Here is a 27,275-nt window from a genome sequence, read left to right as displayed (position 1 = left end):
TTTAGTGGAGATCCTCGTCTGGGATATTGGACAGGAGGAACTCAAGTAAAAGTGAAGTGTCGCCTGTGTTTCTGAATAAAGAGAGGAGAGGACGTTAAGAGGATATATCAGTGAGTGGAAATTGTATGAATGATAAAAGGGTATTCTGTAGTTTTTTAAAAACCCCTCACTGTTTAATTTCAAATTAAATAAGCATAAGTTTCCTCCTACTATGGTGTAATAAAACCATGTTGAAAGGTTTTTCCTCTAGTTATATGAGATATTTATGTTCTTACAGTCAGTCTTTTTAGTGTCAACTTCTGTCATGCACAGCTAGCCTTCTTGTCATTTTACTCTCAGTTAAACCCTCACAGAGGTAGACAACTGAGCAAACACATATAATGGCTAATCCATTTCCTTATCTGTCAGATGGTGTTGTTTGGGGCTGTTTGTCGGTTGTTTGCCGGCTGAGGAGGTTCTCTCGGCTCATCCCTCTTGTTACATTTTGCTGTATGTCAAAAGGCTGTCTGCCAGAAATAGAGCAGCAGTCCACATTTCAGCATGAGAAATTGGAGAAGCGAGTTAGATCATGCGCTCCGTCTTGCCTGAGAGCCAAGCTGAGAGGTCAGCCTCGAGAGCAAAGCTTTTATACAAGCTTTTCTCTAATCCAGTGACTACCATGCCCATTTTGAGCATAATTGAATATTATCTGTTTAAATATAAATAACTTCTTCTTGTATATTAAAATACATTAAACAAATGTAGCTGTGTTGTGTGAGAAATGTGCATTTGAGGTTTGGTGCGTTTGTGTCTGTGCATGCATGCTTCCAAGCTTGGAAGTGCAGATCTGAGATGAAAGGATTTTCTTTCCCATTCTAATCCACACAGACAGCCAGGCCCTTGTGATTATTCCCGCCCCCTTCTCTCCACTCATCTCTTTGAATGCAGGGCCTTTCTAATTCACCCTAAAAAGGGTTTCAAAAGGGGATTATACCGCTGATAGAAATTAAAGGGAGAACACGTCCGTCCTTTGGGACCAATGTCAAACATTCATGAGTCGATGGATGCTTGCACAACATAGGGCTGAATTTGGAACTGGTTTGCATTTCGCAGTGCTGGTTTTTATCCAGTACAAAGCCTCTGATGGTTGAATGGTTTATTAATGGTATTTTCCAGAGGTTATTAATGTAAATGTTTGCTAGTTGTTGTTTAAAGAATTTCTCAAAGATTTGCTGATCCATGACAAGCCGGCATCAGCACAAGAGCCTACATGTGATTGGACGGTTAACATGCCCCCCCCCCCCCCAAAAAAAGAAAAAATCATGTGAATCGTGCCATGAACATAATAATTTTGCAAGTCAGGAAATTGTTTGTAAAAAAAAGTAAAGAAACTGCTCTGTAGACTTCCTCATCCTGCTAAATATGCGTCACCAACATGGCCGCCATCTCTGCACAAAAATAAGAAACTACTAACAAATGTGAAAATCCCAAAACTTTTTGGCCATATTTATTTGACTGCAGTTTCCTGAAAGTAGAGTTTAGTCAGTGTTGAGCTGATAATATACAGCTGGACTTAACAAGGTTTAGTTGTGGGTTTTGGTGAACGTTCAACGAGACAACGTCACTAAACGATACTATTGGCTGTGTAGTTTTTTCCAGATAAATATTTGTGTTATATTTATATATATTATACAGTGTTATATTTCATTAGTTAAATGACAGACTGCCGCTTTCTCCAGTTGAAAATGTATATTTTAAAGTCTTTAAGATCATGTGTAATTCATGGTACAACTCAAACAGGATATAAAAATATGATTTTACTACCATTTTTCTTAAATAAGGTCCCCTTGTGGTTGACCAGAAGGGCTTGACTAGGCCTCTCTATGGTTTATAGATAATAATAGATGAACTACACAATATTTAGCAACATTTACAAACTATCATGAACATCAGTTGCAGCTTCACACTAAAGAATTGCTTGATAAATGGTTTATAAAGCATTTGATTGTTAACTGTGAAATAACTGAATTTTAAATGGCTATAAATTAAATATGTATGAATAATAGAAGTGTTACTTAAATTTTTAATAAAGAAATGTCATTGTAATACTAAAAGTGACTCGCTTTATTGACGTCCACTAAGGATATCATTAAAGTTGACAATTATAGGCAGTAATTATGTTCCAGTCAGTTAAAAAAATAATTTAAATTATCTTAAATGAGAATGTCAGCGGGAGATTACCAATACTTCATTAATTTGAGTTGGAAACATACAGGCAAAGTGCTTTATTCAGAGCAGCCTTTAGATGGATTTATTGGGTAAAGCGTGATTCTCATGAGAGTATTTCACTGAAGCCCATCATGGTGAACATGTTGGGGGAACCAGAGTGTTCTGAGAATGAAGTAAAGCATTGAGTGGCTCACTGACCTGGGCCTCTGTCCAACAACTTAACGCTTCATCACCACTGAATCCCTTAAATCCTCCCCCCAATCTAATGCTCTTCAAGAGAAATAAATGGATAAATAAACTATATATGCATGAAGTGGACAAACACTGTTTGATTGAACCATTCTGCTACCTTAACTGGAGTTTTGCGTAGCTGCCAAGTCCTTTCAAACTTGATGACATGGAACTATTTGACTTTGGCTTCAAGGAGTCGGTCACTGTTTACACGACATTTTAAATTAATGCATCTGGCAGAGGTTCTTTGACCAGGGCCAGACTTGCCATGAAGGGGTGGTGAGCACATTAAAATAACAATACATAAAGAGTTATGATGAAGTCATAATCATCAGAACCACTTTATAAACCAGCTTTACTGACTCTGACTCAACCAAACATGGACTTCAAACTGGATGTTCTTGAAATATTTAATGCCAAACACAAGTCATAATAGACGGAGCCTAGCTTGTTCTTATACCATTTTCTGAGATATTGAAGGTTTAAATTATGAAAAATATTGGAGCTGATATCTTGTTCCTGATACATTTTCTGCACTTTTCCCTTTTCATTTCTCCTCATTGTCCAGCAAATCCAGTCTTCTCAGTACTGCATTCCAGACTTCTGATCCCTAAGTCCTATAGATTATCTGTATTTGCATGATTTACTATATGAAAAGCCTTTAATGTCATGAGTGATAAATGTAGGTCGTCCTCTACGTATACCTCTCCTCAAAAATTGGTTGTTTGCCAATGACTTTTATAGTCTCCAGTGTGTGAGGGTTTGATTTTCTCATGCTGTTTCTTTTCCTTAAACAAGAGTACCACATGCATCAAAGTCACCCCTGCCACAGCGGTCCTCTCATGAATGCTGATACGCTCAATGGATGGAGACTGCATCAGTGTCCTTGAATACCGAAGCGTTGCATTATCTGCTGTAGGCAGAGAACGAGTCCTCTGTCAAAACACTGTGCATCCTATTTGCTGTTTTTCCAGACCCATTTGGTCAGCAGGCTTGTCACTTGTTTTTTATTTATTGCAGTTGTGGGTAAAGCTGTGATGTGTGTAGGACTGCTGGAAATAATAAGGCCACTATAATGAGAAATTGAATGAGGGTGGATTTACTCTTCATCAGAACCCCTTGTGGTTGACACTTTAGAAATTATTGTTCTTCATGGTATTACCACTCATATTCACACGAAAAGGCATTTTATTTTCCCAATACCCTCAAAATGAATGTCTTTTGGACTGTGAGAGAACCAGAACCACCTGGAAGAAACACATGTAAACATGGGGAGAACATGGAATGTTGACATGGAAAGTATCTGGAACTGTCCCCGGCACTTCAGCTCTTACTCATTACAGGGAACAGTTGGTTGAGGAACTACAAGAGAGCAAAGTGGAACCTGGGGCAGCTTTTGCCAAAACACAATTTGATTTAATTGGCAACACATTGTGTTAGCCCATTAAATATGAGAAGTGTAGCCATTCTGTTGGTTACTTTGAAATGTGAACGCTTTACTGTTAATCTGTCAATCATTGAGTTGCACGACAAAGTGATTGTTGTGTGAAAAGTTTCCAGAGTTGTGAAATCCTGCGTCATGTTATCATTAACCTTTTGTGTGTTGTTGACATCCGATAAGTGATCCCTGTGTATCTACAGTGTTTTACAGCACCGCTCATTACAGACTCAAGAGAAACATGTAGCCTTATCCTGACCACTGCCCCATATAGATATTTAGCTTTCTCTGCAGTGATTCCTCAAATGTGTCCAGTAGTAAGACAAACTAGACATTTGGAACATCAAGACAGCCCGCCAAGCTTATCGCTTAAAATACTACTCTACCGTTTCCATGGCGACATTGTAGCAGCCTTAGCTGGAGCAAAACCTAACAATTAAAATTCCGAACAAACCGCTCAGAAAAAATATAATAATGCTGGTATAGACAGGATGGGATTTGTGAAAAAAAATCAGATAGGATGTATTTGAAGCATTTTTATTCCTCGTACCCCGGTCTTGATTGCATAACTGTGCCGACAATGATGGTGAGCTACATTCTCTCGTGTAATATTGCAAAATTAACACTAAAATATGAATACATAATTAAATATTTAATGTTAAAATATTTAATTGACCGTCCAAAAATGCCATCAGTGCGCAAAAAATAAACCTCGCCAATTGATTAATTATGATATACTTAAAGGATCTTTTTCTGCATTCTGTTCTGTTTTTACAAAACAAAAAGATATCAGAGAGCATCTAAGGTGATACTTACTTACCTGTGTCCTGATCGATCTATTTGTCGAGCTCCACTCATAGGTCACCAGCTACCTTTGACAGAAATACAGTACCTGTGTATATATAATATCTCCTCTTTCAATGCTAATTTAAACTCACTGCGCCTGTGTGGTTGTAAAGGTCCTTCCTATGTTTGTGTCCAGCCCAAAAAGTGTTCAAGCACATGTACACACTGACAAACATGTTTGAACACGTCCGCAGACACACAGTGTAGCATAAGCAGAACTGTGCGGCAGACACAGAGTGATCTGCACCTTCAGATCTCCTTGTTGCAACCATGACATTATTTTGAAATGTAAATAAATCAAATAGACGGGCTCGCTTTTAGCTGGGTTACTGTTTTTGTCCTCACTGGTGCACAGATGGGCCGAGGGGTTTATAGCCTGGCATGTTAAGAATGAATATGATTTCCCCTCAGCTCGATATGCAGGGCTAGCCTCCTGAATAAGTGGTCCATGTAGTTGTTGTTTTGCTGAGATGGCTTTTCACCCCCTGCCTAAAGAATGTACAATTACCCAAGTATGCGCTGTTTTTCTGATGATCGTTAAATAGTCCCGAGTTAATTTCTTCCCCTCCACCATACTATTTCAAAATACCCAAAAGGTCTGTGGGGTGTTTGTGCAGCAGCAAGAGGAGAGGATGTGTGAGCGGATCAATAAAGGTGAAGTTAATATGGAAATGAGCTCCCCTCTGTAGTGGAGGCTTGGGAGTTGTTTAGTCCTTGGCGATGAGCTGAGCTCGCACATTCAATTATGTTTCGTAAGTGGGGCCTCTCTGTCCATCTGGATAACTAAATTATATTTAATCATATCCATTAGGTTTATGTATCCTTTGAAGAGTGAGACATTTGCTGTTAAATCCATTCACTTAAGTCATATGTCACACTTATTATGGAGTTTTTTATTGTTAATAATATAGCTGGGGTTCATACTCTAAAGGTCCCAGCAATGTGGTTATTGCTGAATAATGGGACATTTAATATACCTAAAGAATATAAGGCAAGAATTCTTTGTTTCTGTAATGCACGACCCTCAGACTTTTACTTCTCCTCTATTATGATCTGAGCTTTTGTCCTGATAGAGTTAAGATGAATGTCAAACGTATTACATCAATGAATCTACTTGACTTTTGAAGACCATATTCACAGACTGTACATTGTATTAGATCTACTGTTGTTAGCCGCAGGTCTGTTCCTCGTAGGGTTGTTTCTGACATGCCTCTGATACTACCACGTCCAATGAACATGCGCCCCAGCAGCGATCTGTACACCTGCATGTAGCTTAACAGATTTTTACTGCACGAAGTCAGTATTCATTAGGCTTGGACAGTATCAAATATTTATATTACAATAATTGTCCCTCCCAAATATAGTGATGGATGATATAATGAGATGAGCTGCAGCTAATATTACAATATTACGTGCATCTCGTCTGTCACTGGTTCCCCACTGCTGTGACGGCACCGCCTGCAAATTTATTTCAAAATAAAAGCCTGAAGATGCTGTAACAGCTGTTCGACATTTGAGCAAATATCGCAGCATTTGGTTAACTTAAAGCACATCTATAACAACACAACACAATTGTCTGGTACGAAGGTGTCTATGAAAGTGTCAGAGATGTTTCAGAGATACGTTATTGATTTCTTTGGGAACGGTTTGTTTTTCCTTTTAATGGAATAAGAACTGTACTAAACTGAACTGATAACACTGCCAGAGATCCTATTGTGATTTTTCCTGGGATAGTGTTTACCCAGGACAGTAACAAACTCGATTTCAGTTTTTTGCTGTTTTAATTTAAAATCCCTGGAGTGAAGTATTTTTTTGTTGAACTCTGGTGAATATAGGTCACCAGGATAAAGTCAAGTTGTTGGTGTAAAATAGCCCATGAAAAGGAACAATGAACTGTTCTGTTGATCTTTAAAAGTCACATTGAATTTTGATTTTGGAAAATAGAAACACCCCTAGAATACATACATATTCTACATGATGCACAAGTATAAGATTGGTATACAGATTTCAGATATCAGAATTTGCATTGGGAAGGAAAAATGGTACGCTAAGTAAGCTAGGAAATAACTTCATTGGCTTGTCAGCTTTGTTTAGTTTTTTTAAAGAATTTAAAAAAAAAAAAAGTTAAATTATTTATCTTGATCTCATCTAAAATCTAGTATTAGGTGTGAATTATTAAGCTCCAAAGAGGCAGAGTGTTGGGAATGAATGTACTTGACCAAATATAGAGTGAAAAATATTCTTTGCTTGCTGGTGGCTAGCTAATGTTGAACATAAGGAGCATGCTCAGTTATGTGTTTTTTATAAAATGTAAAGTAAATCTTAATAACATCATCTAACTGATATCTACACGTAGACATTTCAAATGTCCGAAATAACACTCTGTTAAAAGGTATTTGTCTTTCACTAACGATACATAACTCTGACCTCTGGCTCTTAAGATTCCCAGGATAAATAAAGATGGAGGTATCATCTGTGTTTATGGAGAGCAGCTGCAGACAGGGAGGAGGAGGGGGACTACAATGACTGCACTGACTGTTTATTTTTATCAGGGCATTAGCAGATTAGGCACTCAAACTAACAAGGTCATCAAACTCCAATGGCTAAGAGCAGCAGACCTCTGCTAAGCAGCTGGCAGATAGAGGGGAGATTTTGTGTGTTATAGTTATAGAGGGTTTCACTTTACTCCTGCTCCCTCGACATCACCGCAGCCTCACTTATTAGTGCTTTTAATGATGTGAAGGGCACTGAGATGTAATTTGTTCAGAGAGTCTCTACCAGCGGCGGCAGTGTGATGGCTTACTGTGTTGTGCTGACATGTCCTTTGATTAGGCAAGTGTCTAAGGAACAGTTGAGGGCTCAATCTCCTTTTGTTATGCCAAAGTGCATCCACTGAGTCTTTCCAAACAGCTTTTAGATTGATTTGATACGTGCTAAAGTGGATTTATATCCAGGTCAGCCTGCTTTGGCATGTTTTTCACTCCAGAAAAGACTTCTCACGTAACTCCCTGGATTATTCTCAAGTCAGCTCCGGACTATAATTATCGAAACAAGTCAGAGACGTGCCGTGCGGATCAGAAAATAAACTGTGGTGTGAGTTACCCTGACTTGCCTTTACAGCTATTTTCCCTTCTCACCAGCAAGTGTTGAAATGCCATGTGGTACGAGCTGCAGCGCTCATTGCCCCAAGGTGTTTTGAGGTGTAAAAGTCTATAGGGCTTTGAAGCTGTATTGCAGGAACTCCTGGCACTCAGTAATAGTGCACATCACCAACCATTAAGATAGACATGGTTCAATAGGAGCTCTGTGAAACAGCCAGCAGTAGAGGTCAATCAGAGTAGCAAGCCCCAGTTAAAGTAGCAGCATGACGGGCGCTGCAGTGAGTGCAGCTCGAGCACTATCTGCAGAGCAGAGCTCAGTGCACTCCTCCACATGTACAAACACAGCCATGGCCTTAACCTGGGCACCTTTATCATCTGAGCAGCTGAAACTTCGACTGGATTTCTTACAAGCTGACAAGCCGAGAATAGATTCTGGAAGCCAATCAAGGGATTCCTGCTTATCTACTGCCTGTAATGTAGGTATGTTTAGCATTTTATTAGGGCTTAATGATTTATATTTTGCCTGAGTGCCAATTTCAAGTTAATACATCATCCAATATTATAATTTCACTGAAGCTCCCACAATCTGGCACCATCAGTGAAAGTAATAAGTGTATGTTGTGCACAGTAGAATAGTCATTGTGCTTGTTTGTGGCAGTCCCAGCAACACAAAACAATAGAAAATTCTATTTTGAATATTTGATTGTTATTATTATAATTTTTTTTAAAGTGTGTTCCTTGATGTTTGGTGTAGGATTGTCTTTCTAATGTTTGGAGAAGGCACCACCCACAGAAGAGCGTCAACACGAGGGAAACAGACTAACAGAACATCTATAAATAGTTTGAGGTTTGGGACTCTGGGGAAATCTCACAGCCTGAATAACAACTTGTTTTCCTTGTATAATATGTGTGACTAGTAAAAATGTCTTTTGTTGCTTAGCTGATAAAGTTTCTGGATAGAGTGTCTAGGAGCGTTTATTTTTGCTCGACTGCTGAGGGGAAAGTTTTGGTTGTGGCTGTGAACATTATGGTGAACTGTAAACATTTAGTACACTGCACAGGGAGCTAGACTTCTCCCCAGCCTGATCTCAAAGTCTTGGTCAAAGCCTGAGACTTGTTAGACGACAACAAGTGAATCATTGGTATTTGGGTGGGAATCCAGGTGGCTGAGCCGTTGATGACAGCCTCTCAGTTTGCTGTCAGGTTTCCCTTTGCTGTGAGATAAAATGTATGACTATCGAGAGGGGAGACGAGAGAGAAATCCTCATAGGCTCAGCTAAGTTTATCTGGATTTCTGCTTCCAGCACAGCCCCTATCCCTGTTGGACTCAAGTGGGTGACCTTGGCAGGAATGTGGCTTATTGTTGTAATAGATACTGTTGTTGTCGACTGACCTGTGGTCAGAGTGGGAGGATGACAAATGGGAGAAAGGGAAAGAGGAGAGATCCCAGACAGAACCTAGCAGAGCTGGCGTGTAGATTAACTTCAAATCGGTGCCAGCTGATGACAATGGAAGCATTTGACATATTTACAGTGTCAGGATGAATTCATAGTGTTCAATGTTGCTCTGCAGCTAACTCCAGTTGGAATGTCTCGTTGCTGAGAGCATCCAGTCACAAGCCACAATGAAACCACAGAGTCGACTCGAGCAGATGTCAACTATCGCCAACTATTTTGATTGTCAGTTAATCTTTTTGAGTATTTTGTAATAGCTTTTTTAAATCAGATTTTCAATGTAATCAGCATCTACACAATAATTGCACTAGGTTACCTAGTAGATCTATAAAACGGCATACAACAATGTGACCAACAGCTCCGTTATGATGTTTTATGGACATGACAGCTAATCTATTAATCGAGGAAGTAATTGAAAGTGAAAATAATGTTTAGTTGCAGCCCTGTAATTAATTAGTTATTGCAAAAACTAACCAGCTACTATTCTGACAAGGAAAAAACATTATTTGGTTCCAGCTTCTCAAATTGTGAGGAAACGTATTCTTTGTCATACATGTTAGAAAATGAAATATTTAACATTGGTCACACAAAATAAGACAATAAAAGTAGGACTGAAGTGAGTCCTCGAGTAAATTGAATACTGAGAAGCTAAGTGGTGGCTACTTAGCAAGGTATTATGTGTCCCAAAGTTAGTTATGTTTTGTGAAAAAAATTGCAGCGCGTGGAGTATTTCTTAACTGATTACTCAATTATTTGCCAGAATAATTGGTTAAGTACTCAATGCTAAAGGAATTGAGCTGCAGCCCTAATTTGAAGACGTCATGTTGTAGGAAATAGCATTGTGTAATTTATACTTTTTTCTGACATTTTACAGACAAAAGGATGAATTGACCAGTTGCCATCAGATCAGAGGATAATACAAATAATCAATAGATTCAGCCGACTTTAATATTCAGTGTTGCATGATAATAAGTTGCATTATTATAAATGTGTGTAATTCACTAACTACTAACTGTGAAACCACAGATGTTGTAAATCAGTGAGACAAAAACAATAGTGTTCCAGTCACTGGAGTACAGAGTCAGTCTGTGCAGACAGTTCCTCGTTTAGACCTTCAATATGTTTTATCAGCAGTTCGAAGACACAAAGACATGGTCAGGTTGCCCTTCTTCTACATATAGAGCATTTAGTCCCTATGATACCCTACAGCCCACCCCAGTGCACTCCTCACCCAACCCCCACCCTGTCATCTAACAAACAATAGCAGGCGTAGACTCGCGGGAGCTGGCTGAGCCCGAGAGAGGAAACGGAGGAATTAGGTTGACATGGTCAAGCTGAACCAAGACAAGAGAAAAGTGTACCGAACCACCTGCTGTGTGTGAGCCAGTCAACCAAGCAGACATCCAGCTTCCCCACCAGATCTCTGAGCTGAGCAGGTGCACAAAATGTAAACTTTTTGAATAAAGGAAAGAAGGTAATCTTTTCCGATTCTCATTTGTTTGACAATGGCCATGTATCACAGAGACAGTGCTGCCTCCCTCAAGGGATCATTTAGTTGCGTATTCCTATCTGTTTGTTAGCCTTATTGTGTTGGAGTGTAGCTTGAGGTAATAATGAAGTGAGGATTGGTTGAGTTCAGCCTACATGATATAATGTGGAGGAAAGACAAGCAACATGCTAAATATCTTGATCTTGTGACTGCACATAATAACATCAAGAGGCAACACTGAAGGCTACCTTGACACTGATCCATTAGCTGTTATTTGTCTTCGTCTATAGAACAGATTTGTCAGTGGCTCTAAAGATGGTAATGTTAGCATGCTAACATACTCAAGTAGAGTAGCACTAATACATATTTATATATGCAGGTTTTTAAAATGTGGGTTAACTCGCTATCACAGACAATTGACTCCGTTGCTAGGCGACTAGTTTGCCTTTCTGTGTTTTTTTACCCGTGAGTCATGTTTGACTTCACAATCTTGCCGTAAAACACAAATCAGACTTGTTTTAAAAAAGTCTAAATAACAAATGTAAGTAGTGATATTTTGTCGAGTGAAATGATTATAAAGAATGGTAGACATCTTTCTCTCCAGCACATTATAAACGGACATTAGCATTTAGCGCTGACCGCTGGAGTAGAGCTTCACAGTGCAGATCATGAGTCCTGTCTGAATATTCAAAGCTAAAACAGGGTTTTAATTTGCTCTTAAATACTCTATATTTTTAAAATTCACTGAAAAAGCATCATAAGTAAATTTATAAGTAAACTTGGGTTTCATTTGAATAGTTTTCATGTTTTACTCTCAGAGTTAATTGCTGAAATGTGGGGACGACTTGGCCAACAGCACCGGGAATTCAAGCAGTCAATCAGTCGAAAAGGCTGTAAATGAGGCTTCAGTTTTACCAAATATTGGTCTAGTTGGATTTTTGCAGTTTGATCGTAGAAGCAGTGAATGCAGAGGAGTTTTTCTCTGTGTGATTTTGCTTTACGGGGCAAATTAGGCCACTGCTTCATAAGTGAGCAAATTGGTAAGCTCCACTTATCTTGGCTCAGCCCCGTCTCCTGCGGTCTCCAGTGCCTTCTGTCTTTTTATATCACTTTTACTTCCCATCTTGCTGCTGGTAGCTGTAGGAGCGGTCTTTTGACTAATGTATGCCATCCTTTCATCAGCAAGTGCATGTCACCACAGGTAAAGCTTCTCCTGCTCTCTGAACAGGTTTCTCTGTGACAAAGCGTACTTGTGTGTATTTTTTCCTCCAGTATATAATGGAAGGCCTTGGCAAAATAGTAGCTCTGAGTGTCACACTGAGAAGATGTTAAATTTGATTACTGCTGAAATTTACAGCAAATGTAAAAGCATTACTCATCTTTGTAACAGTTGAGCTGTGATTCACAGCTGTTGTTAAATGCTGGGAGATTAAAGTTTACTCTGCACTGCGTGTGAAGCTTTTACAGACATTTTTCATGTTTATAGCTTCGTCTTTCACTCTTCTGTTTCTGAACTTGGAGGTTGCGTTGCATCATAAAATGAGCTGTTATGTTAAGTGTATAAATGTGGGCTGACACTAATCTGTACTTCCTGGAGACATTTAAAACAAAATGCATGAAATGTCCTGTAAATGTTGAGTTTTTTAAGGCTTTTAACGTAAAACACGTAACTTAAACATTTACAGAAATGTCAAACATCATCCTAACTCCCCTGGTCTGTTACATGAGAAATATGAGTCATTTATATGCGTAGCACAGGCCTGTGATGTTAAAGAGTCATATGGCAAATGGCTTCTTTGTTAGACAGTAACTGTTTCAAGTGAGATCCTTGCTAACTCATTATGGCTCCAAAGAGATTGTAGGTCGTGGGTGACTGACTTCATCACAGCTTAGTTTCCTCTCTGTATTATTTATGTGTGGTTATGCTTTCCTGAAAGCACAATTAGCTGCTAAATCTGAACAGAGTTGCCTGGAAACTGAGTGCCTTTTGCCAGCTGGTGGTCTACAATAGACATCAGGTGTTCCTGCTTGTGTTTTCTCTCTCTGTTTCTGTGATTTACTCTGAGCTTCAAAGAGAATGACACTGTGGTTTAGTGCAGGAATTAGTCCCGTGTGCAGTGTTAGAAACAATCAGGTGGCTTTCACAACTTGAAAGGGAATCCAGTTATTGTATTTCCTCTCTTTTTCTGTCCTAAGGCTGATCTGAACATTTTTATAATCAAATTAGATGAGGCTTGTGCATTTGTTTTCAATTGTAGCTTAATGCTAATAACCATGTTACTTCAATGCCCTCAGTGATGCAGCTCACTATAAAAGATACCCGATGATGTGATTGCATGCTGATAATCAGACTCTGCTTTGCAGTTGTCTGGATTGGCTAGAATTTAAATTCATTATGTGGATTTGACAATGTAGTACAGATTACAAGTGCCCACATTGTTTGTATGACAGCCAGATGAAAGAGGCTCGGGCTCTTCTAATGTTTCGTAACCGAGTGTCAGTGGTGCTGAAAGAGGCACCGACCGGAGCCAGCAAGAAGTGTAATCTCCAGTGGCCTTCGACCTCACTAACTCACCAAAGATGTTCACAAGGTTTACCCCCGGTGTCAGAGAGAATTACATAATTGAAGCGAAACACTGAACTCAGCCAACTCATAGCACTTCAGTGAGGATTCCTTTTTACTTCATAATGGCCCCTTGTGTCAAGAAGAATTACTTTTTCCCTTTTCAAGACAGATTTTGTTTTTCTTTTGATGTTGAAAACGGTGGTGAATCTCCCGGGCTTCATCGGGTTGGAAAAACCTGATCATGTTTTAATAAATGGTTTCAAATTCAAGACAAGCCAGTTCAGATCAAGTTAGATTTGATTCGACTCAATGCGTCTATATCATAGTTATGATAATAAATAAATAGATTTCCACTGTCTGATAAATATCTCAGAAAGGATCTGGATCCACGGTAATATTACCATTATTATCATTTTGGCCCATGACTGTTTTTTTGTTTGTTGGTTTGTTTGTCAGCAGGATCACACAAAAACTACTGACAGAGGATGGTCCTGGTCCAGAATAGACCAGATTTATTCTTGGTTCAAATCTAGGAATTATGATAAAAGATGTTTTTTGACATTATCAACAACTTCTCAGGCACTATTACATGAATCTTGATGAAAGGAAATTAGGCATATTCAAGTGGCTAGTATCTATGAGCACAATTGAGGAGGATCCAAAAAAAAATCTGGATCAATCTGATTTAAGCATCTCCGTATCCATATTGGATTAGGCTTGATTGAACTGATTGTTGTGTCTTGCCAAGGTATGCACTCTACTGAGTGCCATTCTAGTTTTTATTATCAGTTACATGACCTTAAAGAAATGAAAACAGAAGGGTTTTTCTACGCTATATTCACAAAATGTTATGACCTATATATTTGTAATAACAATAATACAATGAATAATGTGGATGAGCCACAGCAGTTATTTATTTGGAGCCCCAGTAGCCAGCTGAGGTAGAAGCAATTTGTCTTTGGATCCACACAAGAAGAAATTACATCCTAACATAAAACAATTAAAAATCCAAAGCAAAATGGCATGAAACTACGGAAACAAAACAGAAATAAAACAGTGACTCAACAATAAAAGCACTGATGACAACAACTTTGTTTCTGTTTGAAAACATTTATAATAGTCTAATAACTCACATTAATCATGAAAAAGTCAGATGAATGGGCAACACTTAGCTTTAAGTCCATTCATGTAGCATTAATATGCAGCAAAAACATTTAACAAATGGTTTATGACACACTATAATGTAGATGTAAGCAGATATAAGTGTTTATTAATGTATCTGTCATTAAATTTAATGACTCCTGTGGGCACCTGTAAGTGGTGGCTGGTGTATAAACAGCTAATGAACGACTTTACAATAAAACAGTCTTCATAAATGTTTATATACTGCTTGTAAATGCTAAACTGAGGGACTCAAAGTGATGAATCTTCATCCCTGCTCACCTCTTCACCACAACTTCAGTCTGCTAAAAGTCATGATGAGTGAACCACATGAGACATTACCCACAAAGCATCAGCTTAAGGTTGCATATCAAATACGTTGTTATTGTTGTGAAATACTTACATTTCACACAGTCTTGTTGGATTAATCTTTCTCTGGTATTGAACTGCAGCTGCACTTCTGTGAAGTACAGTCTTCAATTAAAGTAAGGAAAGAAATTGACCCATAAGGACCTTTCTAAGATAAAGAGAGTATGGTGTTTTAAAATCAGAGACTCTGATGATGAGCCCTCGTCTGCAGTCAATCCAAATGACCCTCGTCTGCGTCACCTTCCAAAGAGGGTTATATGCAGGTCTGGACTTCGGAGTCAGCTGGATCTTATCAGGCATGAGTGCCTCTCCTGATGTTAGTGCCGTTTAAACAGCATTGTAACCGACTACCACACCGGTCCTACATAAAGAGCAGAAAGGAAAGAAAGCATGAGTGTGCACAATAAATCAGCATGTGAGAAAGTGCTTATGGAGCTTATTGCTGGTACCTACTAATGCAGAAAAAGCACCAGAGGGAAAAGCAATTCTATGGTTTAGCAGTGATGTGTATTGAACTGCTGCCGCAGACATGATTCTCTGAGACCTGGAACAGCCGTCACTTATGAAACCATGAGGGGAACATGCAGCCATCCATACTCCTCTGTCAGACATGAGGGTTGTGTGGGAAAGTGATATGAGTCTGAGGCATTGATAGAAATTAATATTGGCTTCTACCAATAACCATTTTAGACATAATGTCTGTCACAATATCTGGGTCAACATGACCAGTGTCACTATGGGTTTAATTATCGTCTGATGACACATGATAACAACAACCTCGGTGTTCTGTTTGTGACGCAGGATGAACAGGCTTAAGCAATATGAAGACGTTACTTTGGGCTGTGGGAAACTACGATGACCATTTTGAAAACATTAAGACATTTAATAGACTTGATGTTAAAGCAAATATCTTGACAATAATCTGCAGAGGGATAGGGTAAGAATAAATAAATGAAAATAATCATTAGCTGCAGCTTTAAACTCAGATATTATGTACAATGACAGATTGGAGGTATTCATTCGTTCAGCTATATTGGAGCTCCACACCACCCACTTGAGTACAGCAAGACAGGTGTCTCAGTATGACACTGCAGTGTAATCCTTTCGTAATCCTCGCCCAAGCTCAGTGCTCAATTTCTTAATCCCAACTCTAATAAACAAGTTAAAGCTGAAGTTAATGTGTCCAGTAAAAAGTGCACCATGCATCTGACTGCCACGGGCGAGTGTTTGTGCACAGTTCTCCCCTCTGTCAGCGCTGTGACGCACACTCAGTCCAACATTCATTGGATTTTTGTCAGTCAGTTACACATTATTCTTGCCAGTGTGGCTTTCTCAGGGAGTTGGCTTGGGGTGTCAGTTAAGAGAAGGTTTGCGTGACACTCGGGCATTGTGGTTTCGGGGGAGATTTTTCAAATCCGTTTGTAAAGTCTTGCAAGGAGGGAAGACATCATGGAATTTGGCATCGACTGAGCATCGGGCAGAGCCTCGGGTAATTTGACAAGTTGTGCAGTTCAGTCGCCTGTGGTTTTTTCCAAACCCTGGACAAGATGTCAGGCATTTCACTGTGTGGGTTCACATTCTGCAGCCCCGCTGTGAAAGTCCTTTTGTTCACTCATCCATTGACAGAACTTGGAAATAGAGCGCCACTGTTCATGCACATTGTGTACTGGTCCCATTTCCTTTGTGATTCTGTTGTAATTATTTTGTATTGCACAGTGAATGTGTCTTCCATTATGAGGTCGCCTTGGACTTGCTTGTCACTTTTATTTGTGACAATCAAAACAAACTAATTCTCCGGTCTGCTTAGCTCACTCTGTCATTTTGATTCAGTGATTTAAGTGTAAAAATCAATTCAAAGTTCAGTGAGTTTGAGTACTCATTCTGAAGATGGGCTGAGAAATGGCTATGAATTCATCAAGATGATTTGAATCACATAGATTATTAATATGGGGAACATGAGGTGGAAATGTTCTGGGAATCACAAGCTTTCAGTGTTCTTAAAACAAATAATAGTCTGATACTTTGGCTGAACCACAGGCTGCGAGTCTTAAGCTGCCTTTGGGAAAATAACCCGTTATTATCCTCTTTGAGGTTTAAATTTGGGGTTTATAACTCACTTGGTTATCACAAATACATGTTTAGGGGTGTCACACATTTGATTCTTGTTTTTTTTCTAAAAATACATCAATAATCTGTTAAGAGAAGTAACTGAAGGACATATTGTGCATCCCTGCAGAAGTCCCTACACTTCAGTTACAATGCTTTAAGTTTTTCTGATTGCAGCTTCTCAAATGTTAGTATTTGCTGGGTTTGTTCGGGGGATTGAACAGTTTGTTGGACAGAAAGGTCTCAATTAGGACTTGGGGAGAACTTGGTTGATTGATTTCCTGACACTTTATAGACCGAGACATGAACAGGTTTTTTATGTTTATTAATAATCGCCCGCTGACAGCTAACCAAAAGAAAAAGGGAAACTGATGGTATGAATGTATTGATATGAGCCTACTACAATCTATTTCTCTAAAGAAGAGGTTGTTTCCAGGCTATCGATATGTCACCTCACCTCAGTCACAAAAATGCCAATTCCCAAAATGTCGACACAACGTTTGAGTTTGAAGAGTTGAGTCAATTTAGAGGAGGCTCGGCATGAACCTGTTTGCACCTTTCACCATTCGCTGTCACTCTGAAGGAGAGTTTGATGTGTGGTCTCGTCTGCGGCTCTGTGTCTCCATACGGCCTAGGAACAGTGTGTGGTGACAGCTCGGGTGATTACCTGTCCTGTCTCATTCACTCAGCTGGCCGGCAGCTTGGCCCTATCATGCATCAGAAACTGACACGCAGTGATTACGATGTCGTTAGGCCTCACTCTCCGTCGCTCTCTGCACACATTAATTTGTTCTTCCTCTGAGCACCGGGAGAAATGTGCTCTCCACGCTCATTTCTGTAAACCATGAAATATGAAGCTTCTGCGATGACAAGTCCTGAGCTAATATTAAATTTCATCAGGGACTGATGTTTGGATTTCAAAGCACTGAGTTCATCACACATTCAGTTTTCTCATTCTGAGATGGATCTGAAATGTCTCACACGGTATAATTCATCGCATAATGCTCCCAAATGATTTGTTTTATAAATGATGATCAATCAAATCAATTCACCTTGAGCGAAATGTAATGGGAATAACAGGGAATTGCATTTTCTAAAAGTAGATCATAAGTGCACACGGTACACAAAAGTAAGAAGAATTAAAATGCTAATTTTTCCAATCCATCTTCCACAGTTAGTTTTTATTTTGGTAGTTTAATAGTGTGTACTTAAAAATACAGAAAAGGTAAACTAAACTTTGCCGGATTTTTAACACATTCACCACCTTAGTTCAGCATGATAGCATGGTCACATTTTCTTATTGGCACTAAATACAGCTGTATATGAAGTAAACCTGAGGCTGATGGGAATGTCTTATTATTATTATTATTATTATTATTATTATTATTATTATTATTATTATTATTATTATTATTATTATTATTATTATTATTATTATTATTATTATTATTATTATTATTATACATTTGCACATATTTGTAGGGCTGGGTATCAAACTTTGATACTTCAGTGGCACCGACTGAATTGCCTTGATTCTATCAAGTATTGAAAAATGTCTTGTCATTTGATACCAAATTGCAAAACCTCCTGAGTTAACCTCACCAGTGTCAGTGAGTCATGAAGCATGTGGCTTGATTGTTGTGCCAAAGTCGGTGCTGGTGGAGGCATGCAGGACCAACACTCACACACTTGTGTTAAAAGTGATTTCATGAAATTGGTATTGTTTAGGAACCGGTATCTGTGTCGGTATCTAACATTTTTTAAAGATGGCCAGCCCAAGTATTTGGTTAAAGTACTGGTTAAACTGAAAGTAGGAATCATCATCAGGGAACCATGAATGTGACTTTTGTGCTAGTTCATCCAAGTAGAGGCTGTGATATTTCTCAAGATTATTGAAAAATCTGAGATGCTGTTGGCGCCAGAGGAAACCTCAGGGGATCAGTTAAGACATTAGGATTCATCCCCTGAGGACCATGAATTTGAAGATATTTCAGTGTGGACCAAAGTGGTAGATCTGCCAGCCAATGCTTCCATCTCTAGATGGATCAAAATGAAGCAGTAACTTCAATTTATGCAGTGATAAGTAGTTTTAGTTCTCCTCATCATACTCAGTTTGGAACAGTAAGTAGATTAAAACAATTATTTAAAGGGTGTGCAGGCTTATAATCCAATGTGTCAGTTGGTATTTTGTCTTCTCTGTCTAATTGGATCCAGCATTGGCAGCATATTCGCGAGCACTGAGTGGTTTATGCCCAATTAATAAATGTGTGTTGTTGGCTGCAGCAGAGCATTCCTCCTGCAGTTCATTGCTAATGATTTGGAGAGCTTTAATGTCGACTGCCTTGAATGAAGAGGACTAAGCCTGGTGTCACTGTGGCCTTTAAATCCCCATCAGTCTTCTTCTCTCTGTCTCTTTTTCCGCCTATGCACATTTCTACCTCCAGTTCTTTCCTCTTCTCCTCGGTTGCCCTCGTCAGCTCCCTCCTTCCTTGTTCTTTTCATTTTCCATGTAGGCCAACTGTCTCTTCATCGCTGTCACAGTGTGTCAGAACAGGTGGAATCAATTACTGACCCTCAGCAGCCCGCTCCCCGTCCACAACTAGCTTTTTAATTGAGGGAATTAATGAGCGATCAGCCTGTGAGATGATTTGGTGTCACGGATCTTGCTCGGCTGTGTGCGAGGGAGGAAAGCTGGGGGAGGGATTGTTTGACCAATCCTGCATAACTAATTCTGTCCTTCCACAGAGGCAGTTCACATGTCCCTCCCTGCCTTCTCTGCCTGCTAATCACCTCTAAGGTTGAGGAAAGACAAAGTACTATATTTCAACACTAAGTGCTGTGCCGGGATGACTTTCATGGTCTCAGCACTTTGTGAACTTCCCCTCTCTGTGGCATCCGTTGGTTGTATCTTAACATCTGCTCTGTATGTGTTTATACAGTGCTTCTGAAGTGTCTCATGTGTTTCTCTCTCTCAACCCCCACTTTTTTCTTCTTTCTTCACAGATGGAATCTCCTGTCTCCACGCCAGCACCTCCTCCCCTCCACCTCCTGGCCACAGTAGGCAACAGTGAGATTTCCTCGCCGTGTGAGCAGATAATGGTGCGCACACGCTCAGTGGCTGTGAACACATCCGATGTGGCCCTGGCTACTGAACCTGAGTGCTTGGGGCCCTGCGAGCCTGGTACCAGTGTCAATCTGGAAGGCATTGTGTGGCAGGAAACCGAAGACGGTAAGTGGAGAGGCTTAATCTGCTGATGAGGAGGAGTGGGAGTCTTTGGCAATCTCATGATTTGATTTAGTTCTGGTTCTTGGTTTCATGATTCAATTTAGATTAAGGCTGCACAATTAATCGAATATTATCAAAATCACAATTTGGTCCCAAAGTCTCAGAAGCGGAACATTCTTGCTAAAAGTGAAATGTGTGACAGAACAGCATTATAATGAATATCTGAAGCGCAATCTTGTTCGATACCTTTTCAGTGAAAATGGAAATTGGGATGCAAAATGTAGAGCCTGACCGTTATCTGATTTAACAGAGGTAGGATATTTTACTGTTTAACAATAAACCCTTTTGTCCGGTGCACTGAAACAGTCAACTTAAAAAGGAAAGTAATCATTTCTAGTCTCCCCTCAAAACATTGTCAAATCTGCAAATATTGGACAACACATAGGCTAATATTGATAAATCTGCGATAGGTTGTTGGGCTGTTGCTGAAACAGAAGCACACGATCAGGGCCCCACAAGAAATGTGGGAAAAAGTGGTCTTCGATGACCCCTCACAGTGTTAGCCAGCTATAAAGCCCCTGCCTCACAGTCAAGGCTCTTGTGTTGATGAACTATGACCTCAGATGTTTTTTAACTAATCCGACTTTGGGCAGTGTTATTTTCTCCACCTGATCAAAGATGGGTAGAAGTTGTGTAGAGGTGGTGCAGTGTGCGTCAGCTGGTCAGGTGCTCTGATGTTAGCCTCTGGATGAAGCCTTAAAATGAGCCCTCAGTTTGAATTATTCCTAAAATCCTTAATCTTTGTCTGACACCTTGTTTGAATCATATGAACCTTCTCCTCTGTGAGAAATAGAAAATGAGCCTAGACGATTGCCTACATTGAAGAGGGGCTGTTTGGATCAAGTTCTTCTCCTCCATCGCAGCATAATACATAATCGACTTGGAGAGGATGACACTCACAACTCTGGCTTGAGTCTTATTTTCTCCATCATTACTGTTAAGTGAACCTCTTTCCTGTGTAACAATGAGTTCCTGAATGTTTGACATGAAAGGAAACAAGCTGTTTTGTGCTTTTGTTAACATGGTCTGTGTGGTTGCATTAACACATCAAAGTGGTACGAGTTTGTCAAGACTTTGGTGAAGCTTCTGTCTTTTAAAAAATGACCATCTTGCAGTCATTACCATACATTCTTTGCTTGCTAAAATGTAATTGGATCTGCCCCGACTGCCGCAGAAGCCGGAGTTGGTACTAATGTGTGTTTTAACAGCCCACATGCTGCATAATATTGCCAACAAGAATAGCAGTTGGCAGGCAGTTCTTAGGTGGCCTTGATTAGTTTTTTTTGCCCGGGAGTATGCAGGCGGGAGTTTGTTGCACAGAGATATCTGCTCTCCACAACAACATGCCTCATAACACAAAGCACTTTTTTAGCAAGCGTGCCATTTGGGAATGGAGTTGGCCCCTCTCCTGCAGTGCAGTCCGAGTGAAATCTTAGACTCTGTCAGTTTTCCTCCCTTTGATCGAGACCGCATTCAGCTTATTTAATTTTGAGATGTATCACTAGCACTATCAGGTTCTGCTTGGTCTGAAAAACTGCCCTCTTTTTCTGTCGTGCATGTGAAATAACGCAAACACCTAATCTTCAAAGCAGCTCGCGCTCAGTTGCTCTGCGGGCATGCCGAGTACAAATCGCCCACACATCCACAGTGCTGCCTGTTGGTTCACTTGGAGGAAGCGAACAGAAAAAAGGTCCCTGCCTCATCAACATTCCCAAAGCACAGTCCCTGCTATTGAGTGGCTTTTCTCCCTCCTCTCCCTTTTTTTTGATTTTTGCTCCAGCCCTGAGCTGTGTCTGATTCACCCCTGTTCTCCTTTCTATTGCAACTCCTCTCTGTTACCAAGCATCCAGCCAGTCACCCCTTGACTCTGTTTCCAAGCAAACTGGGAGAGAGCGAGTGCGAGGCAGGGGGTGGGGGGAGGGGAGGACAGACAAGGCTACTTCTGTTAGTGACACAAACATGGCTCTGAGCCAACACCAGTACCATGTTTGTGCTCCCTCATTCTCTGCCTCCCACAGAGTGATTGACCCTCCCCCTCGCCTTGCCCCCTTCCCTTTCCCCATCCAAGTCTGTCCTTCGCCTGCACTCATTCTCTCAAAGCTACTATTTTGGCTCAAAAGGTGGTGGTTTGGCCTGATGGGGCTCTGTCTTTTTCCTGATTCAACTCTGTGTGGCTCAGTGGGGAGGGGGCTGGTGGGAGCTTTGGAGTGGTTTTAAAAGTGGCATAGAGGAGAGAGGAGGCGGGAGGGGGAGCTCTGCAGGTGTAGCACACAGGTTGTTATGGCCATCAGAGCTGCGAGGCCAGTAGGGTTTCCAGAAACCAGCACATCTCGCTCTCTTTGAAGCCTCTTTTTATCTCAGACAAAACCTCTATCAGGTAGACAGTGGGGGGTGGAAAATCACCTGATAAAGGCTGGAGAGATGTATTTGATAACTGCAACTGTGAAGGGGCCCTCAGCTGTCTGACACCACTGCTTGTTCACTGCTGACAAAACCAACTTTAGTTTCTGTGCTGCTCCTGAGTTGTAACCAGGTTTAGTTGTAACTGACTATCAGATCAGTCGTGCACTTAAATGACCCAGTCTGTAAGTTCTGCTGCTCGGGTTCTCGCAATAAAACAATGAAAGCAGACGATGTAGTTTGACGACCTTATGGAGTAGCGTGGATGATGGAAGTTGTTCTTCTTCATTGCTTTAAAAACACTGTTGCCAATGAAAATTTATCCGAGACGACTCGGGCAGAAATATTCACACATATGGTAATATTTATAAGTTTTGTTGAATAAACAGTACAGATTTCTTTGAGTTTGAACATTGATAAGATACTACACAGTACACAACCTCTTACAATACACATTTTAATGTAAGTATTATAAATGATATACTCTATTGCCAGGATGCAGAAGGCTGGTTATAAGACTTCCGTACTTTAATGGCACCTACCAAATTGCCTCGATATCACTGAGTATCAAAGAATGTCTTGTTTTGTCATAAATACCAAAGGAGTTAATCTCGTCAGTGTCAGTGAGCCAATAATCTCGACTCTAAAGTAAATTTCATGCAGGAAATGTGACATATCATATCTTTAACTATACGATTGGCTCTGTTCTGAGTTTCTGAGGAGGCATTTCTAAATCGGCTCATTGTATTACAGTTTGCACACTACATTAAACAATACAAAGATGTAGATTCCTTTTTTCATTATTCTAATGGTACGAGCTGCTAACAACCCACCAGCTAGTTTTAAAATGAAAGATACCCAGATGCTGCTTTCTTCAAACTGCACTGCCATTCTGCTGGTTTTCCCTAAGAGACCCATGAAAGCAGACTTCTCTCGTGGTTTAGCAACTGAGCAAATGAGAACCAAATGAGGAAATCAAGCAAATCCAGGCAGAAGAGCAACAAACCGAGGCCCAAAAGACAGAGCAGAGGAATCCTGATTAGCAGTGAAGTTGAACAGTTCTCTGCATGACAAGTCTCATACAGAGCTGTTTAGGCATGCACCGTGTGAGTGCGCGTTTCATTTAGCATGCCAACCAACAGCTGCTTCATCACCTCCGCCTTTTGGCCTTGTGGGAGTAAATGAACAACAGGCTCTCAGTAATTGTCTGCGCCTCACACGGCTCACCAAGTGCCAGAGAAAGAAACAGCTGAGGAGGAAGCAAGCGACACCGAGCAAAACGCGATCACAGGAGCTGCACCTTCGGTCAGAGCTGACAAGAATCTGGTCTGGTGAGGCCAAATGAATTTTTCATCCCGTGTAATTTGAGCACTGATGTAGCAGCCTGTTCAGCCAAATCTGGATAATGGCAACTTGGATGAGCAAAACAGCCCATAGAATTTAAGTAAAAAACACAATTTGATGAATAATAGGAGGTGAGGGAAAGTGAGTCTGTGTCATTGAGTCAGTCCGGGGGCGAGTGAAGCGTAGACAGGAGGGAGGAGGGTGGGGGTTGGGGGCAGAGCTGTGGTATTTTAAGGACCCGGCACTGACACAAATCCCCTCGGCGCAGACGAGGCAGTGGCAGCTCCCAGGGTCGTGTCGGTAGAGCGATGGGCCAACCCCTCCCAGGCTTAGCATGCTGATACCTCCAAATGTCATCTCTAAAATGCTGGAGAAGTTTATTGCTCTTGAATTGCAGCCCAGAACGCCTTGGCTCCTGCTCCAGGCTAGAGGGAACACAGAGGGGGCCCCTTTGGCCAAACACTGCAGCTCCATGCCAGTGCACCCTCCTCACACACACACGCACACACACACACACACACACACACACACACACACACACACACACACACCCTCCAGTACACAGCAGGCTATTCCCAAAACAGGTCCCACAGCTTCTTAAGCTCCCTAATAGATAAATAATACAGGCTGTTTGTGATAAAATGTTTGTCTCGTGGATTATTTATGCAGCAGGCATTACATGGTTGTAGCGTTGGCTTTAGCACAAGACCTGAAAGCTTCTGAATAGAGAGGTCAGTGTGAACCATTTAGTCCTGTATAAACATTTGAAGGATGTCTTTTTTGCTCTCTTCCTCCAGCCCTGTCAGAGAGCTGAGAAGGGGAATATTGTATGAAAGAAGCACTTGGCTCTGTAGCTCACTTGCCAGCTACGCTTCCTTGCTCTTTTGAAGACCACCTGTCAGTGGCCTCATTGAAATGTTTTCACAAAGGCGAGCCGTGGCTGCTGTAGGTGAGCTTGCTATAGAAACTGTCCTTGAAATAAGAGTGAGCATATTCTCAGGAGGCTTGTAGCCTTCTGCCAGGCCGATGAGCAAAAAGATGGAGTGAGAAATCAATCATGAAGGCCGTCTTCTTTAACAGGATATGCATCAGGGCTGGGCAATAATGTCAATAGACTATGCATCAACGTAGATTTGGATGTGGTTATATCGTGTTGTCTTTTCTTGGTTTTAAAGGCTGCATTACAGTAAATTGGTGTAATTTCTGAACTTACCATATTGTTCTACTTGTTGTAATACTTGTCTGTGCTCACTTACTCCTCACCCAGATCCCTGTGTTCTTAACACTACAACAACACAACTTTCTGTCTTGTAATCTGGAGTAGTGCAGTTGTTATTCTTCACACACTACATGACTGATCATTGACAGGAAGGTCACACACTACAAGATCACATACACAACATGACACGGTCCAAGCATCCGGGTTGTTTGTGTGCAAAAAACAGGGAGAAAAAAGAAGATGTGTGAGAGAATGGATTAGGATGAAGGTGAAGGGCAGCAGGGATTGTTTTTTTTTTACTGGAAACGTGAAACTGCCGGCTCGTATTGTTACAAATAGTGGACAGCTTGTGTGTATGTGTTCTGATGGAAACCACTTGCTATTATTGTGCGAGCTCTAGACACATAGTTGCATGATAAGTCAGGAGTCAGAGAGCTGCACAGGAGAGACAACTTTCAAACGGATGCTGGAAATCCTTGAAAACACATGAATTTTAGTGTGGTTGTTCCCTCAACGTCTTCAACTCAACCAGATAAGTAGCCTACTAGATATCCAGTCAGCATATGCAAACTGTCGGCGAGCTGTTCTAAGCCCACATACCAATCATCTAGTAAGGTTATGATTGCGATTTTAAAATTGGAAATTGTTGAGACTTTAATTTCGATAATCAAATGCAGTATGATCGATGATTCAGAGACATGGTTCACCATGGGCCAAATGTGGGTATAATTTTCATTTGGCAAGTAAACCTCATACTTTTGACAATTTGTACTCCAGTCATTCATACAACTCTCCTGAGTGTCTCCTCCATGTTTTGGTGTCATTCACTCTGTAGATTTATCTCTGGTTCTCTCCTCTGCTGCCTGTCTGAGCCAGAGTTTGACACAGGTCTTCACTGTGCATTCAGGCGCACATCCTAAATTCTGAAATCTGCTTTGTTTTGTATGGCAAAGGATATGTGTGCTGACAAAGTCATCACGGTGAGTTCAAGTGCACCCGTAAAAAATGTCCATTACAGTTGTCGGAGCATAAAGTCTAAGTCTTACATCAGTATAACTGTCGGTGCTGAAAATGTTTTTTAAACTGCAACACTGGACTTAAAATTGAATCGTGGTCGTGGTTCACAGGAGCATTTCCCGATCTGCCTCTCATCTGAGAATTTTTGTCGCCAGCTTTATTGATGAGCAGAAGATCAGGGCTTCAATCCGCTGGTGTGAAGTTGACTTTCACATTGTGTTAATTTATTATATAATAAAATATTTGTGGATAATCTATCCCCGTGACATTGTTGCACTACAAGAACAGGTATATACAAATATTGTGGTATCAGGTTTTGTCGTTCAGTCATAGCATTTATAAAGTGCTTTTGGGGAGATTTCAAAATGTTGGATTAGGATGTTATTTGAAGGCTGTATCACCCAGCCCCAGTACACATCCTTCTTTCTCCACCCTGCTCTCTGTAGCTCTCCATTTTCCAGTTCCTTCACTATGTTTACTTTCCAATCTACCCAGCCAATCTTTACCCTCATTCCTGCTCAGTGTGCAAGAGTGGAAGTGACCAATTTCCAAAAAATGAACCCTCCCATGCAAAGAATTCACCCCTCTTCCTAAATATGTGGAGGAAAGAAGACCCTGAAAGGAAATTAAGATAAAGATGACTCCCTGTGCTTTGAGGGAGGAGGCTTGTCTTGTTAGTCACCAATTTAGTCCCCGAGTGGTGTTACCAAGATGGCGCCTTAGTGAACCCAAATCTCTTAAGAGGGACTTGGTTCCTATTCATATTGGCCGACGAACTGCATTTTTTCAAGCACTTAAATGGTCTTGCAACATAAATCATACGCCTGGAGGAATTGGAGGCTTTGCCAGTGGTTGTCATAAGATATCACGTTTGCTATATACCCGTCAGCGAGAGCTTGAGTAATGCGCCTTTGGCAGACCTGTCTCTTAATCTGAGCACCATCTCCTTTAAGGAAAAACACCAGAGGGGTTGTTTTAACAGGGATTTCAGATTTACTCACATGACATTTAAGGAAACAGCTCCTCGCTACAAATTATTT

The 27,275-nt window shown here is 40.6% G+C and overlaps 1 protein-coding gene across 3 annotated transcripts in view; it reads left to right on the top strand.

Annotated features, from left to right (window-relative positions):
* Positions 1-27,275, top strand: part of znf609b (zinc finger protein 609b) — an 88,788-nt gene that overhangs the window by 39,034 nt on the left and 22,479 nt on the right. For all 3 annotated transcript variants that reach the window (XM_030414187.1, XM_030414190.1, XM_030414191.1), the window contains one exon: positions 19,973-20,198. In XM_030414187.1, coding sequence (XP_030270047.1) covers positions 19,973-20,198 — 226 coding nt within the window. The remainder of the gene's footprint in view (positions 1-19,972; positions 20,199-27,275) is intronic.

The sequence above is a fragment of the Sparus aurata genome, chromosome 4 (genome assembly GCF_900880675.1).
Source record: "Sparus aurata chromosome 4, fSpaAur1.1, whole genome shotgun sequence".
Taxonomy (NCBI): Eukaryota; Metazoa; Chordata; class Actinopteri; order Spariformes; family Sparidae; genus Sparus; species Sparus aurata.
The sequence above is the reverse complement of the archived record's forward strand: the minus strand, read 5'-3'. Positions and strand labels throughout refer to the sequence as shown.